This window comes from Epinephelus lanceolatus, chromosome 9 (assembly GCF_041903045.1).
Source record: "Epinephelus lanceolatus isolate andai-2023 chromosome 9, ASM4190304v1, whole genome shotgun sequence".
Classification (NCBI taxonomy): Eukaryota; Metazoa; Chordata; class Actinopteri; order Perciformes; family Serranidae; genus Epinephelus; species Epinephelus lanceolatus.
In genome coordinates, this window is record NC_135742.1 from 21,943,391 (window position 1) to 21,962,744 (window position 19,354).

Here is a 19,354-nt window from a genome sequence, read left to right on the forward strand (position 1 = left end):
TTTGTTGTCTACCATGTGCTCTCTTGCACTTGGTGAGAGTCAATTTGTGCATTCAGTTTTTCCAGTTGCACTGCTGCAATTGGTGGGCCTGACTACAGTTTCAAACCACCACTGAGCCCAACTGAAAAATGTGTTCCCCTGTGCATGTTTAGGTAAGAAGTCATGAGCCTATATCTTGTGAATACTATATTGTATTGCCAAGTGTACTGACCACAAGAAGTCTGGTGCTGCTCTGTTATGAATAACATTAGGCTAATTTACTAAACCTCTCTACTCTCATACTAGATGTTTTAACCAAGTAGATTCTTCATGTAGTTATATCAACTTACATCTCCATAACAAATACTAAGCAAAGAAAGTCTTTGTGGTACTGACGCTACCAGCAACTGGGCCTCTCCAACAAACGCATTATTATTATCATTATCATTATTATCATTTTTACACTTGTGTTGTTTTCTTTTGTTGCCATTGTTTTGTTTTTGTTATTGTTTATGTTTTTTGTGTTTCCCTTCAGGCTGTGCGTTGTTTCACAACATCCCAGTGGAGCTGGTCTCACGCTAATGGAGACGGACACACAAGAGACTAAAAGAAAAAGAGAAAGATTGCTTGTGTTTGTGTGTATTTGTGTGTGTGCGCGCGTGTGTTTGTGTGTGTGTGTGTGCGTGAGACTGTGATTGTGGGAGAAAATGGAAAATGGGGGGAGATACAGGAGACAGGGCATCCACATATCCAACCAACAAAACAAAAAAAGGAGCTATGTATAAAAGATGAAGGGAGTGGACTCTGTAGGGGGTCACAGGGTTTAGCAGACACACAAACACACACACACACACCCACACACACACACAGTTGTCAGGTGGATGGTGTCCATTATCAACTTCTAAAGGTAGAACAACCAGGTAGAACTCTGGGATGCAGTAGCCTGATCAACCAATCAGAGAGAGCCTTCAGAAACACATAAAAGCCTCCCATTGGATGAATTATTCACATCAGAGAGACAGAGACAGCCATTAACCCACATCTTCCCCCCAAAAAACATGCCTCCCACCTCCGTACACACCCCACCCTCTGTGCACACATGCTGCAGATTCAGACAACCTGGCTACAGATTTATATACACTGAAACTCAGCCCCTTAGTGCTGATACAGACCAGCTCACAAATCTTCTTCATGCACTCCAGGCTTGGCTGGCATCTATTTTTCATACCTTTATACCTTCCTGAAATCTCACCAGCATATACGGTATATGAAGGTATTTGTCCTACCAACAGGCAAGTTTGGTCTTTTACCTTAGTCTAATAAATGAACAATAAACTCATTAAATGTAATGAAAGGTAATATTCTTACACCTGTTTTCCTTAACAGAGAAATACAACACCGTGCACCTTCTAAATTCAAGTTTCTCTCTTTCAACAAAACTAGAACTACCTGAAAAGCTCTGCTAACTCATCGTAAGACAGACATCTTTCAAACTCAACAGAACAACAGAAAACTCACCAAAAACATTTAAGTAAGTCTTGTTAGTTATTTAGTGAGCTAGTCCACTGCTTTAACGATCCCTTACTCTGCTTTGGGCTCAATAAACTGTTAATTCACTGAGAGAGATGTAAATCTGTGCTGTTTTTCCCCACCATCTCTCTGCCAATGCTAGCTGGCTGATTACAGTCCTGTAACATTATCCCCACCACTCGCAGTTGCCATGTCTCTACGCAGAGACTAACCTCTGGTCGCATGTGATGTGCACTACATACAACACATCCTCAGTGCAACATCTTCATATGAGTTCAACAGAAGGATGAGTGTCTTTATTTTTGACAATACTGAAAATCATACCGATCATTCCAAGTACCCTGGTTTACCCTAATACCATGATACTGGCCATCCTTTCCATAGAGCACAAATTTATTGCGTTTATTTAAATTCACACACACATACAGTCCTAACTTTATGTAAAGTATCCTCACACAACGGTTCATATAATATCCTACGAAAATGCATACACAAGAGCTCGTATGATACCCTACAAGTTAGTGTCCCATGAATGATGATACCTGCCTGACGTAAAGTTATGTAATTGATGTAAAGTTAGTGTGGTTAGGTTTAGGAAAAGAAATATGGTGAGGACGTAACCTTGAAATGACTCAAAGATCACTCAAATTGCACATAGCTCCGAACACTGGTCTTCTAGGGAAAGTCCTGTGTTTTGTGACCCATCTGTCACCTCAACCTGCCTCTTTACAGGCACTGATCAGGACCGCTTTGTTCTTTACTCTCGTCAACACATTTGTGACAAGATCGCAGCCTTCTACAATGCGTGCGCTATGCATAAATTACTGGCTCGTCATTATGTCGAATACATACGAAATTTGGTGCATTACTGTGCGTAGGAAAACATACAAACATTGCATGAGAACAGCCTGCTTTGAGAACAATGCTGGATTCAGAGTCTTTGAATCCAGACCACCTTCTCTCCAGACCCTGCATTACGCCGTATAATAACACCAACTCCAAACACTCAGATATCCAACCACTCTACTGGCTCTTAGTGAGCATGCCGAACTAAAAGACTAGAGCAGAAAAGTTTGAGGCTCATTAAATTGAGCAACCAAAACCACTTTGCAGGCTGGGGGAAAATGGCTTTGAAGAAAGGAGAAAAAGTGATTCTGTTTGAATTTGGCAGCAGCTTCCCATTAGTGCACCCAGCACTGCTGCAAGTCACAGTTAAAACAAGTAATAAAAGTGATCAGAGATATGGGAACACGATTGAGAGAAAATAGCTTCACTTCCAATTGCCTCGCTCTCGCGTGCAATAAATGCTAGAAAAAGGATAACTACGTGATGAGTTGGGCAGGTTTCTGAAAGTCTTTATTACAGACCGTTAGCACCAGGAGTGGCACTGGCAGAGCGCACTACCTGACTGTTTGGGAGGCACAGTGCTCTCAAACTGCCACGTAACCGTCAAATTAGTTTTGCAGGTATTCACCACACCTGTCAAAACATCCAGCACATCCGCCAGAAAACAGATTTCTCTTCCACCCCCTCCTCCTGCCAACAGCTCTGTTATAGTGGAAAATCAGTGGCTCTATAAATCAAACCATGTTGGTAGTGGTTTTTTGGGGGAAACATTTTACAGTACAGTATGTTAAAGATGTTACATTCCTTGTCTGAATCTCACTGGGGAAGACACACCTTGTCAGTTTCCAATACTGATACACACTAGATCATAAATTGAGGTCTCTCTGCTAAATTAATCATCAGCTGCCTTCCACCCACCTTTCCTCTCTGAGAGACAGATGCAGTCATGCATGCACATCTGTCTATAATAGTACACATGTGCACACATAGAGGCCCAGGAACATTTATACTGCACATAGGAAACCTTTATACATTGGGCTGCATCTGACTTTTATAAATATATATCTTAATACACTTTTTTCAATGTGGCCATGTTGCGCACACGTGTTCATTTTAGACACATGAGCAGATAGGCTGCTGCACATCTCAGTTACATTATGGGGACAGATAAATGCTTATATTCACAATCGTACACATGAATTAATAATTGCATGCACATGTCAAGTGCTTAAGTGCATCACATATGCACGGCACATCCACATGTAGGTAGTATTTTAGTGCATAAAGTCCACCATCTGTGCACATGTCAAGTCAGTATGTGGGTTGACTTTCTCTCTCTCTCTCTCTCTCTCTCTCTCTCTCTCTCTCTCTCTCTGTCTCCCTCTCACACACACACACACAAACACACACATAAAGAGAGAGCGGTGCTGGCTGAGATTGAGGTCAGGGCAGATGCACAGGGAATATTTGATTAAGAGGGCTACAGGGTTAAGAAACACAGACACTTTTTGGCTGGTGTGTTTTAAGAAGTGAATCACAGTTTAATAGAGTACAACCTTGTTTATCCCGAACCCCAGACAGCCAACCTGATCAGCAAATTTAATCTGAAAATAAATAAAGAAATAAAAAAACACCACATTATGTTTTCAGATGGCTGATGTTTTTAAATCACATTATCTCAAGAGTGTGCACTTGGGTAGCCTCTGCATCCATTAATAGGACAAAAAGGGGAGGTGCACTTTCACTTATGTATAAAAATTCACATTTCAAGTGGCTGCCTGTTGATCATACTGTGGTATGCTAGCTGTTCGAGCTGCACTTAATGTTCATACTTTACGGTTTAAGGGTTCATTTCTTTATTGCTGGAGTGATTTTGAAAGTGTCTGTAAACTACTTCTGTTATGCTGGTGGGTTTTATTTTCATGTATAAGTGCAACACTCCCAGATACGCTCCGCAGCTTTCTGAAGCATTTGCAGTGTGAGATTAATTGAATCAAATATGCAAATGAGGCAACATTTGATTGGTTGAACCTTCATAGTCAGTTTAGTTTGTAGGTTTAGTTCACTTGTGTATTCATACTGTACAAAAAAAGATTAATATGCTTATAATTAGAGGAAAAACCCACATTACAAACCCTTTGGGGCTTAGAAAAGAAAAAAAAAAAATCTGCCAAAGTGCTAATTAGGCGTCAGAAACCAAATTGCATAAAATAACAACCCATCTGAGTGAGGAGTGATTTAAAAAAAATGCAACAAAACAAATAAATAAAATCAAAAGGTAAACAAAATTAATTAAAATAGCCCTGATGCAACTAATGATAACAGTAAAAGTGACTGGAGGAGGAAGATTGTGAGTGTGTGTTTGCGTATACTTCAGTAAGAAAGAACAGAAGAATAAAAGAAAGACAGAAAGAAGTGTAATCTATTATGGAGGGAAAACATTAACCAGACATACTGTCCATTTGTATCTGAAATATTCAAAAATTTTAGCGTCATCAGCAACATGAATGTAATGTTTTGTGTCTTTTGCTATAAGTGTGAACTTGCATTTAAACTTAAGCTATGTTTTGTTTTTGTTTGTCATTTTTACATGAAAATGTAGTTTATACATTACAACCTGATCATTTACAGAGAGGTTTCCTCTACATATTCATTACTGTTTAGTGCAAAGTGGAGTTTTATCAGCCGTTGCACAACCATATCATCAACTACCAGATGTGACATGACCGATATTTACATTTTACTGATGGTCTAAACACCTAAAAAGGGTAAAGCCACTGTCCACAGCTAAACGCAAAAGTTTAACATTTTGTGAGATACACTTTTTGCAATATTTGAACAGATTAAAAGAACAGGATAACTATGTTGATTAATGAGATTTACAGGTGCTGGTAGGAGGATTTTGATGCCATACAGACAGAGCCAGGCTCGCTGTTTCCCTGTTTCTAGTCTTTATGCTAAGCTAACCAGCCGCTTCTTGTAGCCTTAATCCCTGTTTCCACCAAGCAGTACTTTATGGTATGCTTTCTTTTTTCCGTTTCCACAAGCTGTGGATGGTACCAATGGAATCAGCCATACGGTCCCCATTTTTGGTCCCCCCTCTGTTGGGGTACCTAGCACACAGATCTGGCACTAAAAGGTGGAGCTGTGAACACTGCAGTCTGTTGATTGGTCAATAGCAGACAGTCACTCTGCTCAGGGCTGAGTTGTGGCTGTTCATACTGTGGAGGGTTTTACATTAGCAAACTATAACTATAAAAATAAAGGATGTTTTGCTGCCTCTTGTAGCAGCTGTAGTCTGAGAAAAAAAAAAACAACAACTTAATTTACCAGGCCAACTGCCAGCAATTTTTAAAGTTGAACATTAACTTGTAATGTTACTCAATGCATGAGTTGACAACGTGAATCCATCAACACACCTTAAGTATGGGAACTTTGATTATTACTTTAGTTTTTATTGTCTCTCTTGGTTGACACAGACTTTTAGTAATGAGTGGATCTTCAAGCGTTCAAAAAAAAAAAAAAAATTTCGACTGGATTATGTGAACTGTGTATATTCTAATCCTCACTTGGAGAAAAAAAAAAGTGTCGCGGAGCTTTGTTCCTGGGGGCTCTAGCCGACTGCTCTTCCTTGAGAAGGACTAAATGCACAAACCAGCTATTTTCAAACATCCCACCGAGAGAGACTCTCACTACAGCCTGTTCAATTTTGTTCTGAAAATGTCAGCATGTGCAACCCCATTCTGTGGTTGATAAACAAGGTGCAGACTTCCCTCTGTGTCACCGCTAATAAGGAAATACAGTGAGTGCTGCACGGTGCAGTGAGTTACACCAACTCTGCCCACATTTAAGGGTACTGGTTAGGGTTGAAACGCAAAACGGACCAAGGGTCTTGGTACCATGTCTGAAGGATTACTTTTGGTTCCAAAGGTACCATACCCAAAGTGTTTGGTGGAAACATGGCTATATACTGTATTTAACCAACAGACATGACAGTGGTATCAATCTTCTCATTCCACTCTTTGCCAGAAATATCTGGTTCATATTTTAAGATGACTTTAGTCTACTTTTTCTTCCTTGTATAACAATAAGCTGAACATTTCAGGTAATTTTTATTCTTTAACTTGGGATTTTGATACCTGAGATTCATTTGAGTTCATGTTTAATTAACAGGGACGAATACAGTACGTATAGGGCTGGCTATGGTTTCAAAAATACCAGTACCCTTCAAATGACACAGATATCAATACAGTCCTTCATTTGACACCTTTTTTCCCTACATCATCCATTATCCATCATGTTAATGGAAGCAGTCATGTGCTTAAAATGCCATCAGATGCCAAAGGCTTGTAGTACAGCCATACTTTCAAATGTTTTGCGTGTCATCTCTGCACACTGAACTGACAATTCCAACAAATAGGCCACGCCTGACACCACCACACATAGGACTGTATTGGTTAAAGCTGCTGCCATGGGTCAATAACACATTGCATTAAGTCAAAGAATGCTTTGGCTGCAGGCAACATTGTACAGATGTCATTTCTTCTAGATGTGGGTACAAAAAGAATGCAGGTATCGTTTGAAGAAATTTTGATACAACTTGGAATTAAGTTATTTTAGTTGATACCTTAAGGGTATTGAATATCAACAACCAGCCCTAAATATTCATAGAGAATTGCAGAGCAGTCATTGAATGCAATGTTTAACAGCATTTATAGTTACTGCTAATTTCAGTGTACAGCAGCTATGGGTTATTGACCTGTAAACTCTTATAGTTACTATTATCAGCTGGCTCATAAATTACATATTTTAGATTTTCTTTGAAATTTTAAAAATGTTTGTGCGAAAAATTGACAAAATGCTAACACTGGTAAATATGACAGTACAGTACATCAGGTTTTGAACTGGAAGTGAATGTTATTTGTTGTTTCATCTTTGTTGTATTTGTCCTTTTTATTTTCTTTGTACAGTCTTATACACGATATTATTGTTTTATAACTGAACAAGTGTTTTGCCTTCATGTGTTTGTGCCATTACCATACCTCACTTCATCAACAATGGTTTATCCCCCAACTACAGCACAATCCCTAAACAGCCCTGATTTAAGAAATAATATATTGAAGTAACTGCACAATGATGACCTTTATACCTATCCATCGTCAGGATACAAAAACAGCTCATGTCATATTCAGCATGAAGGCAAAGCTGAACAGAAGAAACAGCTACATTTGGAGTGACTTTTAGGCTATGATCCTCTTCCATAAACTGTGTATTGTGGCATTAAAGCTGTGTTCAAGAAGCCGTTCTGTATAATTGCTTGAAAGGCTCATTTGAAAAAGATATTTCCTTCTTCAGAAGAAAGAAAGGGTTTTTTTCTTTTCAATAAAAGAAATCATTTATTGGTGTCCCTTGTGTGTAAATGTGTCTGTTTCATCTGAAAGTGCAAGAGCTTTTAGGTGTGCGTCTGCGTGTCAGTGCATATTTTGTACTCAGTGTTCCTGTATTTATCAGTACAAAAGGCTCAAACAGACACAATAAATGAAACTGACCGTCCTGGCTTTGAAATCAATGCCACATACAAATCCTCTTCTGTTGTACTTCTCTGTAAATCTTCTCTGTCTCTTTGACTCTGTCCATCTCTCAACTGTGGGCCGCATAAATGTTTCAAGTCATCAACGCCTTTTCTTTTTCACTGCATGACTGTAAGGATTTTCAGCAGTCCCACGGTCCCAGTCTAATTACAGTATAAACCTTTATTTTCTTTTATAATCATGGAGTTTAGAAGTTTTAATATAATGGGATGGGTTAAGCTTGAACACGAAGTATTGATGGGTTTAGGGCAGTGGGGGAGGAAGTATTCAGGTCCTTTAATCATGTAAAACGAACAATACTACACTGTGAAAATACCTCACTGCTACTGTTGAAATTGCTCCTGAAACCTCTTAACCTTCACAAGTGCATCATTATTAGGTCAAAGGTCTAAAATTTATTATGATTAAGTTAATTATTGACCATTACTTTAAGTTGTCAGCAGTGCCAGGTTAAAGACGAGTTTGGTAATGTATGATAAAATCAAAGAAAGGACGAGATGCAATTCTGTTTTATAAATATGTTCTCATATTTCGGGTACTTAATTACTATTTTAAACATTTTTCTCCACTGAACAGATGCTCAGTGGCGATTCCGTGATGATGGTCTGATATGACAGAACCGGAAACACAACAACACAAACACACAATCCGTCTTCTCACTTTAATTTCTTTCACTGTCATCTCCTTCCTTGCTCCTTCGTTTTCACATCTCTGACCACCTCAGAGTGCTTTCAGTAGGAGGAATTGGTCCTCCAGTGTGTCATATGAGAAGGTGAATGTGGGTTGAATATTAAAAATAGAAAAGATCAGACTGAGCGGGCTACACGGAAGAAAGAGAGAGAGGAAGAGAGGAGGATGTGGGAAAAAAAAACAAGATGACGAAAGAAAGCGGGGTGGTAGACACATGCATGGAGATGAGAAAGGAGATACATGACGTGAGACAGACGCAGGGAGACAGAGAGAGAAGACGAAATGTCTATTTTTACCGGTGGTTGGTACAGAGAAAAGGGGAATGTGATAGGCCTTTGCATTAGGCCGGAGAGGAGGAGGAGGATTTTTGGCTTGTTCAGGCAGATTCATACGGACATCTACTGAACTGCAGTGTAGAGGAAATTCTACCCATCTACTGTATCCATCCCACTATACCTCTCTGCTCTTTGTTAGCTCTCCCCTCTCTATTCATGCCTCATACTGTCTGTATCGCCACTGTTTCTCTTTTAAATAGTTTCCTGTTTTATGTACAATTTCCATACAGCTGCCATTGTCTTTCATTGTTTCTATCTTTTCTTCCTGGGCTCAAGAGAAAGACATTTGTAAAGCTATTTGCTCTCATGAGCTACCATTTGACCCTGAGATAAAATATAAATGCTCTATACTGTGATGGGTAAAACTTACCTCAACTATAATAAAATGTAGAGATTATTCAGTCATTAGATCGACAGAATAATAACCAGGAACAATTCTGATAAATGATGACTAGTTTCAATAATTTTTCAAGCCTAAATAGTGACACAAATGCCAAACTAGTACTGGAATTTCTAACATCAACACAATATCAATAAAAAAGAAAAAAAAAAAACTATAGTCGATACCATTCTCAATTTCAGGAGAAACTGATAAGATAAATGTAAGGCTATAACATGACAATGATGAATTTCCTTTTCATGGTTGGCAGCAGACAGCAGCAGAATGAGTGTCATGAACATTAACAGTAGAGTAAACATGAAATAGCAGCTGGTAACGATATAATAATACTGTGGCGTTTAAAATACTAAGCATCAATACATATCAATAAATCAATATTTTTGACAATACTATGCCAAACATTATCTGGTTCCAGCTTCTCAAATGTGAGGATTTGCTGTCAATATTTTTTGATGTTTCATGAGGAATTTTCACACCAAAAAGTAATGGAGACTCCCTAAAAGGAAGGAAGTGCCCATTAGGGAGCTCCCTCGAGAAGTGTGTACCTTCAAAGGCTTTTTTTCTGTTTGCATTCACATCGCCAAAACATAAGCCACTTATTGAAGATTGTTATATTTTGCTTTGACGAGTCAATATAGTGTTATATTTCCCCCATCACTGAGTAAAGCCTGTGTGCCAATGTGTGGAGTTCTCTCATTTTTATTAAAGATGTGCTGTCACATGACTTTTTAACCCCACCAGTCACATATTGAGGTGTGCTATCAACTTTGTGACCAAATAAGCAATATTCAAAGTTAAAAGGACCCCTCCACTCAAAAATTTGTTTGTCTTCCATTTATGTCCCCTAAAATGTCTAACCTTGACTGTACTGACTTGTATCTGTGCAAAGTTTGCCACCTGCGAGGTGTTTTCACATTTCTCTACTGAAGGAGGGGATGTCTGTGCACTTCAGATCAAACAAGCTAGATCAGGTGTGTCACATACTCAAAGCCAGTCGCTGTTGCACAAATGCTGTCCAAACAAAAAAAAAAAAACAAAAAAAAAAACTGTAACTTGTAACATCCAGCACAGAGCAGACATATTGCACATAACATTTACCAAATAAAGTTCTGCAAACTTTGATTAGACCTCTGGCATGTACTTGCATAATACAAATGTGAATACACTGTAACATCGCAGCAGATATTATTGTATGTTTTACAAAAACTATCACTTAGTTAGTCACTACCAGTTAGCCTACAAGCTAACAAACAACATAAACAAATCATTCTAATATGTCTGCCAGTCTTATTTTGGCAAACTACTCCTCATCTGAGTCTGGGTCTGACTGAAGCTTAAACATTTATGGCTGAATCTGTCAGTGGCTTTCTTTAACGATAACACTAGCCATCTTGATGTGAACTGCTCTTTCAGCAGTCCACCTAGCACAAGCAGCAGTGGTGAGTGAGGTGGAGGCCTGATCCAGAATTTCCCAATGAGAAAGAAAGAGTAGATGTGCTTAAAGCCCCTTTTCAGAGTTTTTTTTTTATCTGGGGAAAACCATAAAATATAAATCATAGTGACACATCTTTACATACTTTAAACATGTCAGGAGGGGGACTTTAAAGTTTGGTAACAATATCCTTAGTTACTCTTTATTAACATGAAAAACTCTGAAGCTGTTCTGCTTCATCAGGGCTGTGTGGGTGTGGTTTGATCAGATTTGATTGACAGTGGTCTGGAAACATAAGCAAACAACCCCTCAACTGTCAGCACATTTTGATTCAACCAAATCCCGACTGGTGCATGGGCATATGTGACACCAACCTTTTCCAGCTGGCCCCCGCCTCACCTCAAACCAGTGAGGAGAACAAAATACAGAAAGATAAATAAGACTGTGTGCTCATGTGGGACCTTATTGCTCAGAGAAAGAAAAGAAAGAAAAACGTTTTCAGGCTTTAAAAACCTAAAAATCCAATTTGCATTTTTCTTCTTTCCCTGTGTTTTTTTTTTTTTTTTGCTCTGTTTATCTCCCCATCTGTCAGCCAGCCACTCAGCAAATCTGCAGCTCTTTACGCTCTTCTTTACTCTCCTCTCCTTTCAGCTGTCTCCTCTCCTCTGTCTGTCTATCTCTCTAGCGTCCCTCCATCCCCCGTCCTCCTGGATCAATAGATTACTTCCTGTGTTCAGCGGGGTGACAGCACAGTTTAGAGACCACGGAGTTCAGGTTACCTGTCATCTGTGAGTGTGTGTTTGAGTGTGTGTGTTTGTACGTATTGTGATGGGCTTAAGGGGTCACCAAGACCTTTGGGGTCAACAGTGGCAGTAGGCCTGTGTTTGCGCTGAAGACTGAGTGACTGGTCCACTCACTGCCTGGATACAATGTTCATGAAAGATAGAATCAGAGGTTTACATGAAATAATTTCATGCCTTTTCTTTTTTACCTGTAGTCAGTCATTCTTCATTAAGAGGCAACATTTTTATAAGGCAGCCAAAGTTTCTGCATTTGTGCCATGGAAACTGTCAACACCTCAAAAATAGATCAGTTACTGCTCTAGTACATGATATTCAGTCAGCAGCCTGAGCAAAAATAGCTGCAGTTAGGGAAGTCAACTGTTACCCGCTGATCTGTTAACTGTCAAGAATATTTTTGACTGGTTAGCATGTCAGTCTATAGGTGATTTTGGCACTCTTCAGTTTACTGTACTGTGCACCACCCTTGTCTGGTGGGAGGTATGGCTACCAGACTGTAAAATAATGGACATAGCTACTGTAACGTCAGCCATTGATTTTGTGGAATACCATTTTGAAGCTTTGAGTTTGGCATTTTGGCCGTGGCCATCTTGTTTTTTTTTTTGGAGCCAGAAGTGGTCATATTTGGGCGAGAGGCTGACGCTGTGAAGGTGCAAGGGATGGATCTGACTGAGAAACCAGGGACACCATCAGCAGACAACCTATCACCAAAAGTGGTCTGCCCCTCAACCCCACACAGTTGTCATCGGCATAGAAATTAGCTATAGAGGCCAAAAGTGTTTTTTTTTGTACCAGGCTGAAAACATGGTTATTTCTGAGTCCCAGCCTGAGTAGGCTGCTCCATTTTAAGTCAAAAAGTCCCTTTAGCATTGTTGACCGGGCCAATGTTATCATTGTTTTGTCAGCACCATTAGCAGTGTCAGCCTGGCTTGTGGTGCTGACATACATTAGTCAACAGTGCTGAAGGGGACTTATGGCACAAAATGAAGCCACTTACTCAATTCACCAAGGGAGAGAAAAACATGTTTTCACATCCTGTTACCAGTGGTAATAGCGAATGAGCAGCACCACAAGCAAGCTTCGCCCAACCTGGCTGGAGCGCAGTGCATAGCGGCCAGGGCTAACTTTAGCTCACCAGTGGAGACTGGACAGTGGGCAGTGGGAACTATGTTTCTGCATATTAATGCAGCTAGCCAGCTGTTTGTTAGCAAGGCTAACAGAAAACAATATGAAAGGCAAGGCATCACAAAACATTTAAATTTCATCACTAAACTGATAGTGCTTTGAAATGTGGTTTTAAAGCTGAGTCAGTGAAGCACTGGACTAAAAGGAAAGGCTTCTTGTATTTTATGTCATTTTGCGCTTTATTCTTAAAAAGAAACTGGTTAGTTAGCGGTTATGGGTGTCAGGCTATCAAAAGCAAAATTAACCAAACCTGACATCCCTATTTGCAGTAAATGTACCAAATGGCTCCAACTACAGAGACCAAACAAGAGTTTAATGCTTGCCTGTTCAGGTTGTTGTGTTACCTGATATCGAGGCTGTCCATCACCACCTCTGAAGTGTATCTGAACCCCACATTTCAACCAATCTTGTGCCCTGACCTCACTGACTACCAATAAAGCTATCTCACGTCAAGAAATCCACTATTATCTGCTAACAACTGCTCCTGCTGTTCCTCTGTGGGCATAAGACAACCAAGCTGTTTTAACAGACTGAGCGACAGGCCCTGATGTCCTTAAATCCCATAATAGCCTCTCTACATCCATCGCCCTGGGCAACGTGCAGCGGTAAATGGCTTCAGTTTGTCTGAGGTGTACCCAGAGAGCCTAAAAGAGATCAATACAGTCACTCACAGTCATCGTTTTAACTCAGCTCCGGTGCAAGCTCCTGCCATAAAACTCCTGCTCCACTCCAGATCCCCAAACCCTCAGGCTCCCACAGCAAAGAGGAAAGGATGGACTGTCCACGTGGACACATTCATAACTTAATCTGTAGCTTTGCTGCCGACTATTTTTCCTTCAGAGCTGCATAGTGGCTGAATTACAGCTGATTTAAATCCCAGCACCCATTTCTCTTCTATAAGTCACAAACACTAGCAACAAGATGGGTGACCAAAAATTTCAACACCTGTTTTTCACACTACAGCACATTTTCTATTATCCCCATGACATTTAAAGTGGAGGGATTTTCCTACTTTCTTGACAAGGCTGTATAACTACTGTATGCCGACAAAACACATCTGCTCAGTTTCACCAAGCGTCTAATTTCCAGCACTCAACATAAACCTCTAATGAAGCAGGCTGGGTGGACTAGAGGTCATTAATTTAACAGTGTCACTATTCATGAGCTGTACTCTGATTGGATGGCAGCATGCCCATCCTCCCTTGACAGAAACAGCTGTTCAGCCAGACACAGGATCCTTTGTTTTCTTCGGTACACAAACCTGATCATGAATTAGACCCACTTTAGTGGCAGTCCTTAAATGGCACTTTCAAATAGTGCTATGTGATAAGTAGTTTAATCCTATCATGACACTTAAAGGAGAAATTCCAGTTTGATGCATGTATGTGTAATAATACTGGTCCCCAAGATGTTGCCTATTCAGTCCATTGAGAACAACTCACTTTTCTCGGCTTGACGAAAGTTTCAAACATAAAACCTCCATGGATCAAAAGCTGATAACACAAAGAGTCATAATTAAACTTGTCTGCAGTTCCAGGTGTCCTGTCAGTAGTTTTACAGATGTCTGTTTTATAGAGGTGGTCTATTGGGAAAATATTAGTTTGTCTATTGGGCCGCAGGTGATATTTTTGCTGCAATACCGCAAGTGGCCACTGGGTCGAATTGGAAGAAACACTGAGTGGCATTCCTGGAGGTCAGTTTGATGCATAGACTGTATAATAAAGATGCAGGACATGACAGCTTCCCACAAGTGAAGCCAAAACCCCTAAATCACCCCCTGGCAGTTGGCTGTAGAATAGGTCATAAACTTTTATGGGACATGGGTCAAAATAAAAGATCGAAGCACATGTAAAATAAGTTTTCCCAGAGATGGTTTCTGTCATTTGGGGTAGTTTCTGGTGTATTTTCAAATGTTGATTTTTCTGATGAGTTTGGTTTTAATTGGTTATTCTTTGCTATAAAAAGAGGCTTTGAGGCAATAATGGACCAGGGGCCTAATGGCGCTGCTTGCAATTGGTTGGATGGGTGTATGGGCAGGAACTCGATGCCGCAATAATTGCTACAGCACAGACTCTGGCTCCAAATGACATCACCAGCGCAAGATGGCAGTGGCTGTATTTTGGCTTCATTTTTGTAAAGTGGGAGTAAGTGGAGACGTGTTGTCCATCTTTATATTCAGTCTATAGTTTAATGAAACTTGTATCTTATTTGGACATCATTCGTATCTGTAATTAGGGAGTGCCATATCATCTTGTTCATGAAAATACCGGCATATTTTTAATATCATGTAAAAAAAATTCATAAGTAAAAAACTGGATACTCACTACTCTTTTAGCAAGTTACCGCTCAGAGGGAACTCATTCAGCAGCTCCTCCAGCAGCATCACAGCGTCTCTCCCTCTCCTCTCTCGCCGTGCGCACACGGGAGTCAGTGTCGTCAAGTAATTTTGTTACAAACCATTGGTGATGTGAATCTACCAGACGCTCAAGGCTCGACAAAAAACTACATATATATGACTGTGTGATCGTTACAGTAGCATAACAGCCTGTCACAGGTTACAGCACGATGATTAGAGGAGAAATGGCAGCGCATAAAGGAATCTGAATCTCACTCTTTTACTGTTGTTGTTTACGAACTAAAGAAATGAGAGATAATTTGTGTTTGGTTTTTACTTAAAATCTGAAGGAAATCTGAAAGGTTGACAAAGGAAATGATATCAGTTCTTTTGTTGCAATTCCATGTTCTTTAATTGATAAAAAAAAAAAACATCTTTTTACAGATTTGCCAGACTTAAAATTCACCACATTAATTCCACTACACTAACACCTAACGATGACAACACAGTGCCTTTACCTGTTATTTAAAAGACAAACAGACAAAAAACACGATATGGCATAATTGCCATCTCTAGTGCTCATCCCTCTGCCGCTCAACTCCCAGTCATGACCTGAACTTTGAGAGTAAGCCAATGTATTTTATTGACTGTTATCCCTCGTCGCACCAGACTGCGAAGAGCTCCAGTCTCCACCAGTTTAAACATCGGTTCCATGTCTATTAACAGCATCGGGTCGTGACCTGACCCCACTTATACCTTCACCTCTCCTGTCCATCCCTCTCTTCTTCCCTCCACCTCCCAGCTCTATATCTTTTCATCGCCCTTTTACTAAGTCACTCTCAGTGGACCCTCTGCCACCTTTCCTTCTCACACACACACACACACAGACACACAGACACACACACACACACACACACACACACACACGCAGGCTCCTGTTGCCCCTCGGCTTAACAGTATTTATAACGATCTGACCCTGGGACCTCTCTGCGTTAATGATCCTTGGCCCCGCCCAACACAAACACACACATGTACTGACAGACGATAACCTGAGCTCTTGCGTGCAGCATGTTTTCCTTCTTCCCTTTGTTACGTTGAGATAAAGACAGAGTGGTAAACACTGCAGGTAATTAGACAACTTGAACAACCCAAAACTGACAGCTTCATTCCTTTAATGCAGTTTCTCCAGTGAAAAAAATTTGGAAATCATGTCCTCTTTGAACAGCCCGTTATTTATGAATGTCAGCTGTGACAATGCAAATTAGCTGCCTCCCATTTATAATACTGACAGAGTCTTAATTTGAGGGGAAACGAAAACCTTCCTTCATTTAAGAAAACGAAAAAAGGGCTACTCCTACAGTATTTACGATTAGCAGCAGCCGTCAGCTAGTATAGTGCAGCACAATAATTCATCTATCTGCTGCATCCTTGGAGATTTGAATGAAATCAACTGCACCAAAAGACAATTATCTGTACATCTGGTGATTTATGCGTTTTTAGAGCAGCTGAAGATTTAATTTGCCTCTGTGGGTTGCTGAAAAAATCATCTTTGTTTTAGGCTTAGAATATAATTCAGATACGTAGAAAAAGATTTAGAAAATGAAGAAAAACTGCATTACCCCTGCATTGTTTTTACATTTAATACTACAGTAGACACACCAGTATTTTTGCATTTTTTGTGGATGAATTTCTGTGTATAGATTTGTGGTGGCGCGATATTTCTACTTGTTGGCAAACTGACGTCACACTGTTACCCATGGTAACAATAAGCATGGCAGAAAGCGAAATTATTACAGACGCCGTAGTGGTTCCAAAAAGAGTAGCAACTTTAGTAGTGTGGAATAAACTGTGGCGTCCTGAATGTTTTATAAACAGCTCTGCACTTCTCAGACTCTTTTAGTGAGTTACTGCTCAGAGGGAACTCATTCAACGGCTCGGTTGTCATCAAGTGATTTTGTCTTACAATCTTTGGTAATGTAAACCTAAGTGATGCTCGCGGCTTGCCAAAAAAAACTACATATATGTGAATGTGCGATAGTTGTGGTATCATAACAGCCTGTCACAGATTACAGAGTGATGGTTAGAGGAGAAATGGCAGAGCATAAAGGTCCAGGTGGGAAAAAAAAACAACTCAGTCATTTGGGATTTTGCTAAAAGAAGGAAAACACCTGTTGATTTATCTATACAGATCCCAGGGGACATTTTTGTATTTGGGAGCTGTTTAAATGTGCAATTTGTGGTAGATTTGGTTTAGTTGTGCTATCAATATTGTATACAGAATCTGAATCTCACTCTGAGTTACTGTTGTTGTTCACAAACTAAAGAAATGAGAGATCATTTCTGTTTAGTTTTAACTGAATATTTGAAGGCACACTGTAAAACTATATCACTTATTGTGTTGCCATTTTATTTTTCTAAATTAATAATAAAATAATTATTAGTAATATTGCCAAGAATATAGTTATTGCAAAAATACTCTGAAATATTGTGACACTACTTTAGGGCCATATCGCCCATCTCTAGCTACAACAACAACAAAAAACACTAAGGAAGGATTTACAAGGTTTACATAAGGCAGCAATGACCTGTACTGCGTCACAAAACAGGGCATAGATGTATATTGTCATGTCTGAAAATTGTAAAAATAAACAAACAAAAAAAAACATTTGGTCCAAAGCAAACAGTATCTTTTTTCTTCTTTTAATTCCCCTACAACGTGTTTGGTATTCATCTTTCGCTCCCTCCTCATCACTTCTTAGGGCCCATTCATTCAAAGAGACACATTAGCATACAAGTCTGATCCTGGACACAGAAAGATGCTGCTGAAGACATTACAGCCCGACACACAAACACAAACACACACACTTAGAGCACATACGAGTGTGCACATCCTTGCGCACAAAAAAACAAACTATTGTGCTCTCGCTCTCATTCTTTTTCTCTCTCAAGGCCTTTTCAATCCTCACATGAGTCACCAACACACACACATACCAGCTGGTTTGGACTCGCACACACACACACTCATCCTCACACACACAAACAAACTCTCTCAGTTTCTCCCTCTCAATCAAGCCCTGTCAGCAGCACTAGAGCCTGATATGAGGCCAGGGACGGAGGAAATGAACGATGTCAACCAGTGTTATAATTCAGCAGAACCAACCACATGAGAGGGAATACATCTACTGTATTTTGTGCTCATGGGAAATCAATCTCAACTCATAATACAATGTTTGCAGGCTTATGCTCGTGTCTTGAAGAGCTTTGGAGAAGGGCTGCGTGCATGTGCATGTGCGCGTGCGTGCATGTGTGTGTGTGTGTGATTCTGAGTGAGTACTGTTTCTCTGTCTATGAGGAGGCCCGTGCTCTAACTTGTCTCTAGTGTTATTTTTCTTCACCTGACACACAGTGAGGTGCAGATGAAAGACCAGGCCTAGATGGAAGCATCCAATTATGCTCTTTAAGAGATCCTCATACATACACACACCCACACATATGCACACACACGTCTCTCGTTCACACCCTTAAATCAGTGAAGAATGCATGAATGAGTTAGGAGCATAAAGCAGACGATCACTCACGAGCTTGTATTACAGTACTTGTAGGGCAATGCACTGAGAAGCATTCATTAGCTAACCCCTCCATGCACCTGAGTGATTAAGATCATTTACAAGCGTAACCAGTTATCATTAACATATTCTGTGTGTTCGCACTGGAAGCTCGTTCACCTGTGATTTTATCATCTGCTGAGAGGGAAGACGGTAAAATGTAATTTGATGACAGACCTACAAAAATACAGCAGCAGTGGAAAAAGTCGCAGGAGTCATCACCCTGCATCCATTTAAACGCCGGTCCACTCAGACTGTGGAAATGTCAATGCTTTGGCAAGTTTTTCTCACCTTTGTAACCTTGTGAGCTTGTTTGCTATCAGGACAGAAGCACACTCTCATACATGTACACACTCACAAGGTTGGCTGTATAATTTGTATGATGACATAATGTGTCTGTGTCTTCCAAAATCGTCTCCGTCCCTGTTGAAAGAGTCTGTTTTAAGATGTGAAAACACTGTTTTTTAAAGTTTGTTTAGATTTAGACAAAAATCATGGTGCTTAGGCCCTGTCTACATATTTATGGATATTTCTGAAAATGGATTTCCCCTCTCCAATCAATCTTCCTTTAGAAACTATCTCCATCCACACCAGAACGCAAAAATTAATCCAAACATTTCCCAGGC

General features: G+C 40.0%; 1 protein-coding gene across 5 annotated transcripts in view; it reads left to right on the plus strand.

Annotated features, from left to right (window-relative positions):
• Positions 1 to 19,354, plus strand: part of ntrk2a (neurotrophic tyrosine kinase, receptor, type 2a) — a 128,525-nt gene that overhangs the window by 64,705 nt on the left and 44,466 nt on the right. Inside the window, exon 12 of one of the 5 annotated variants that reach the window (XM_078170686.1) lies at positions 515 to 594. The exons of the other annotated variants lie outside the window; for them this stretch is intronic. Coding sequence (XP_078026812.1) covers positions 515 to 561 — 47 coding nt within the window. The 3' untranslated portion in view covers positions 562 to 594. Of the gene's footprint in view, positions 1 to 514; positions 595 to 19,354 lie in introns of those variants that run through there. 5 annotated transcript variants of the gene reach the window in all.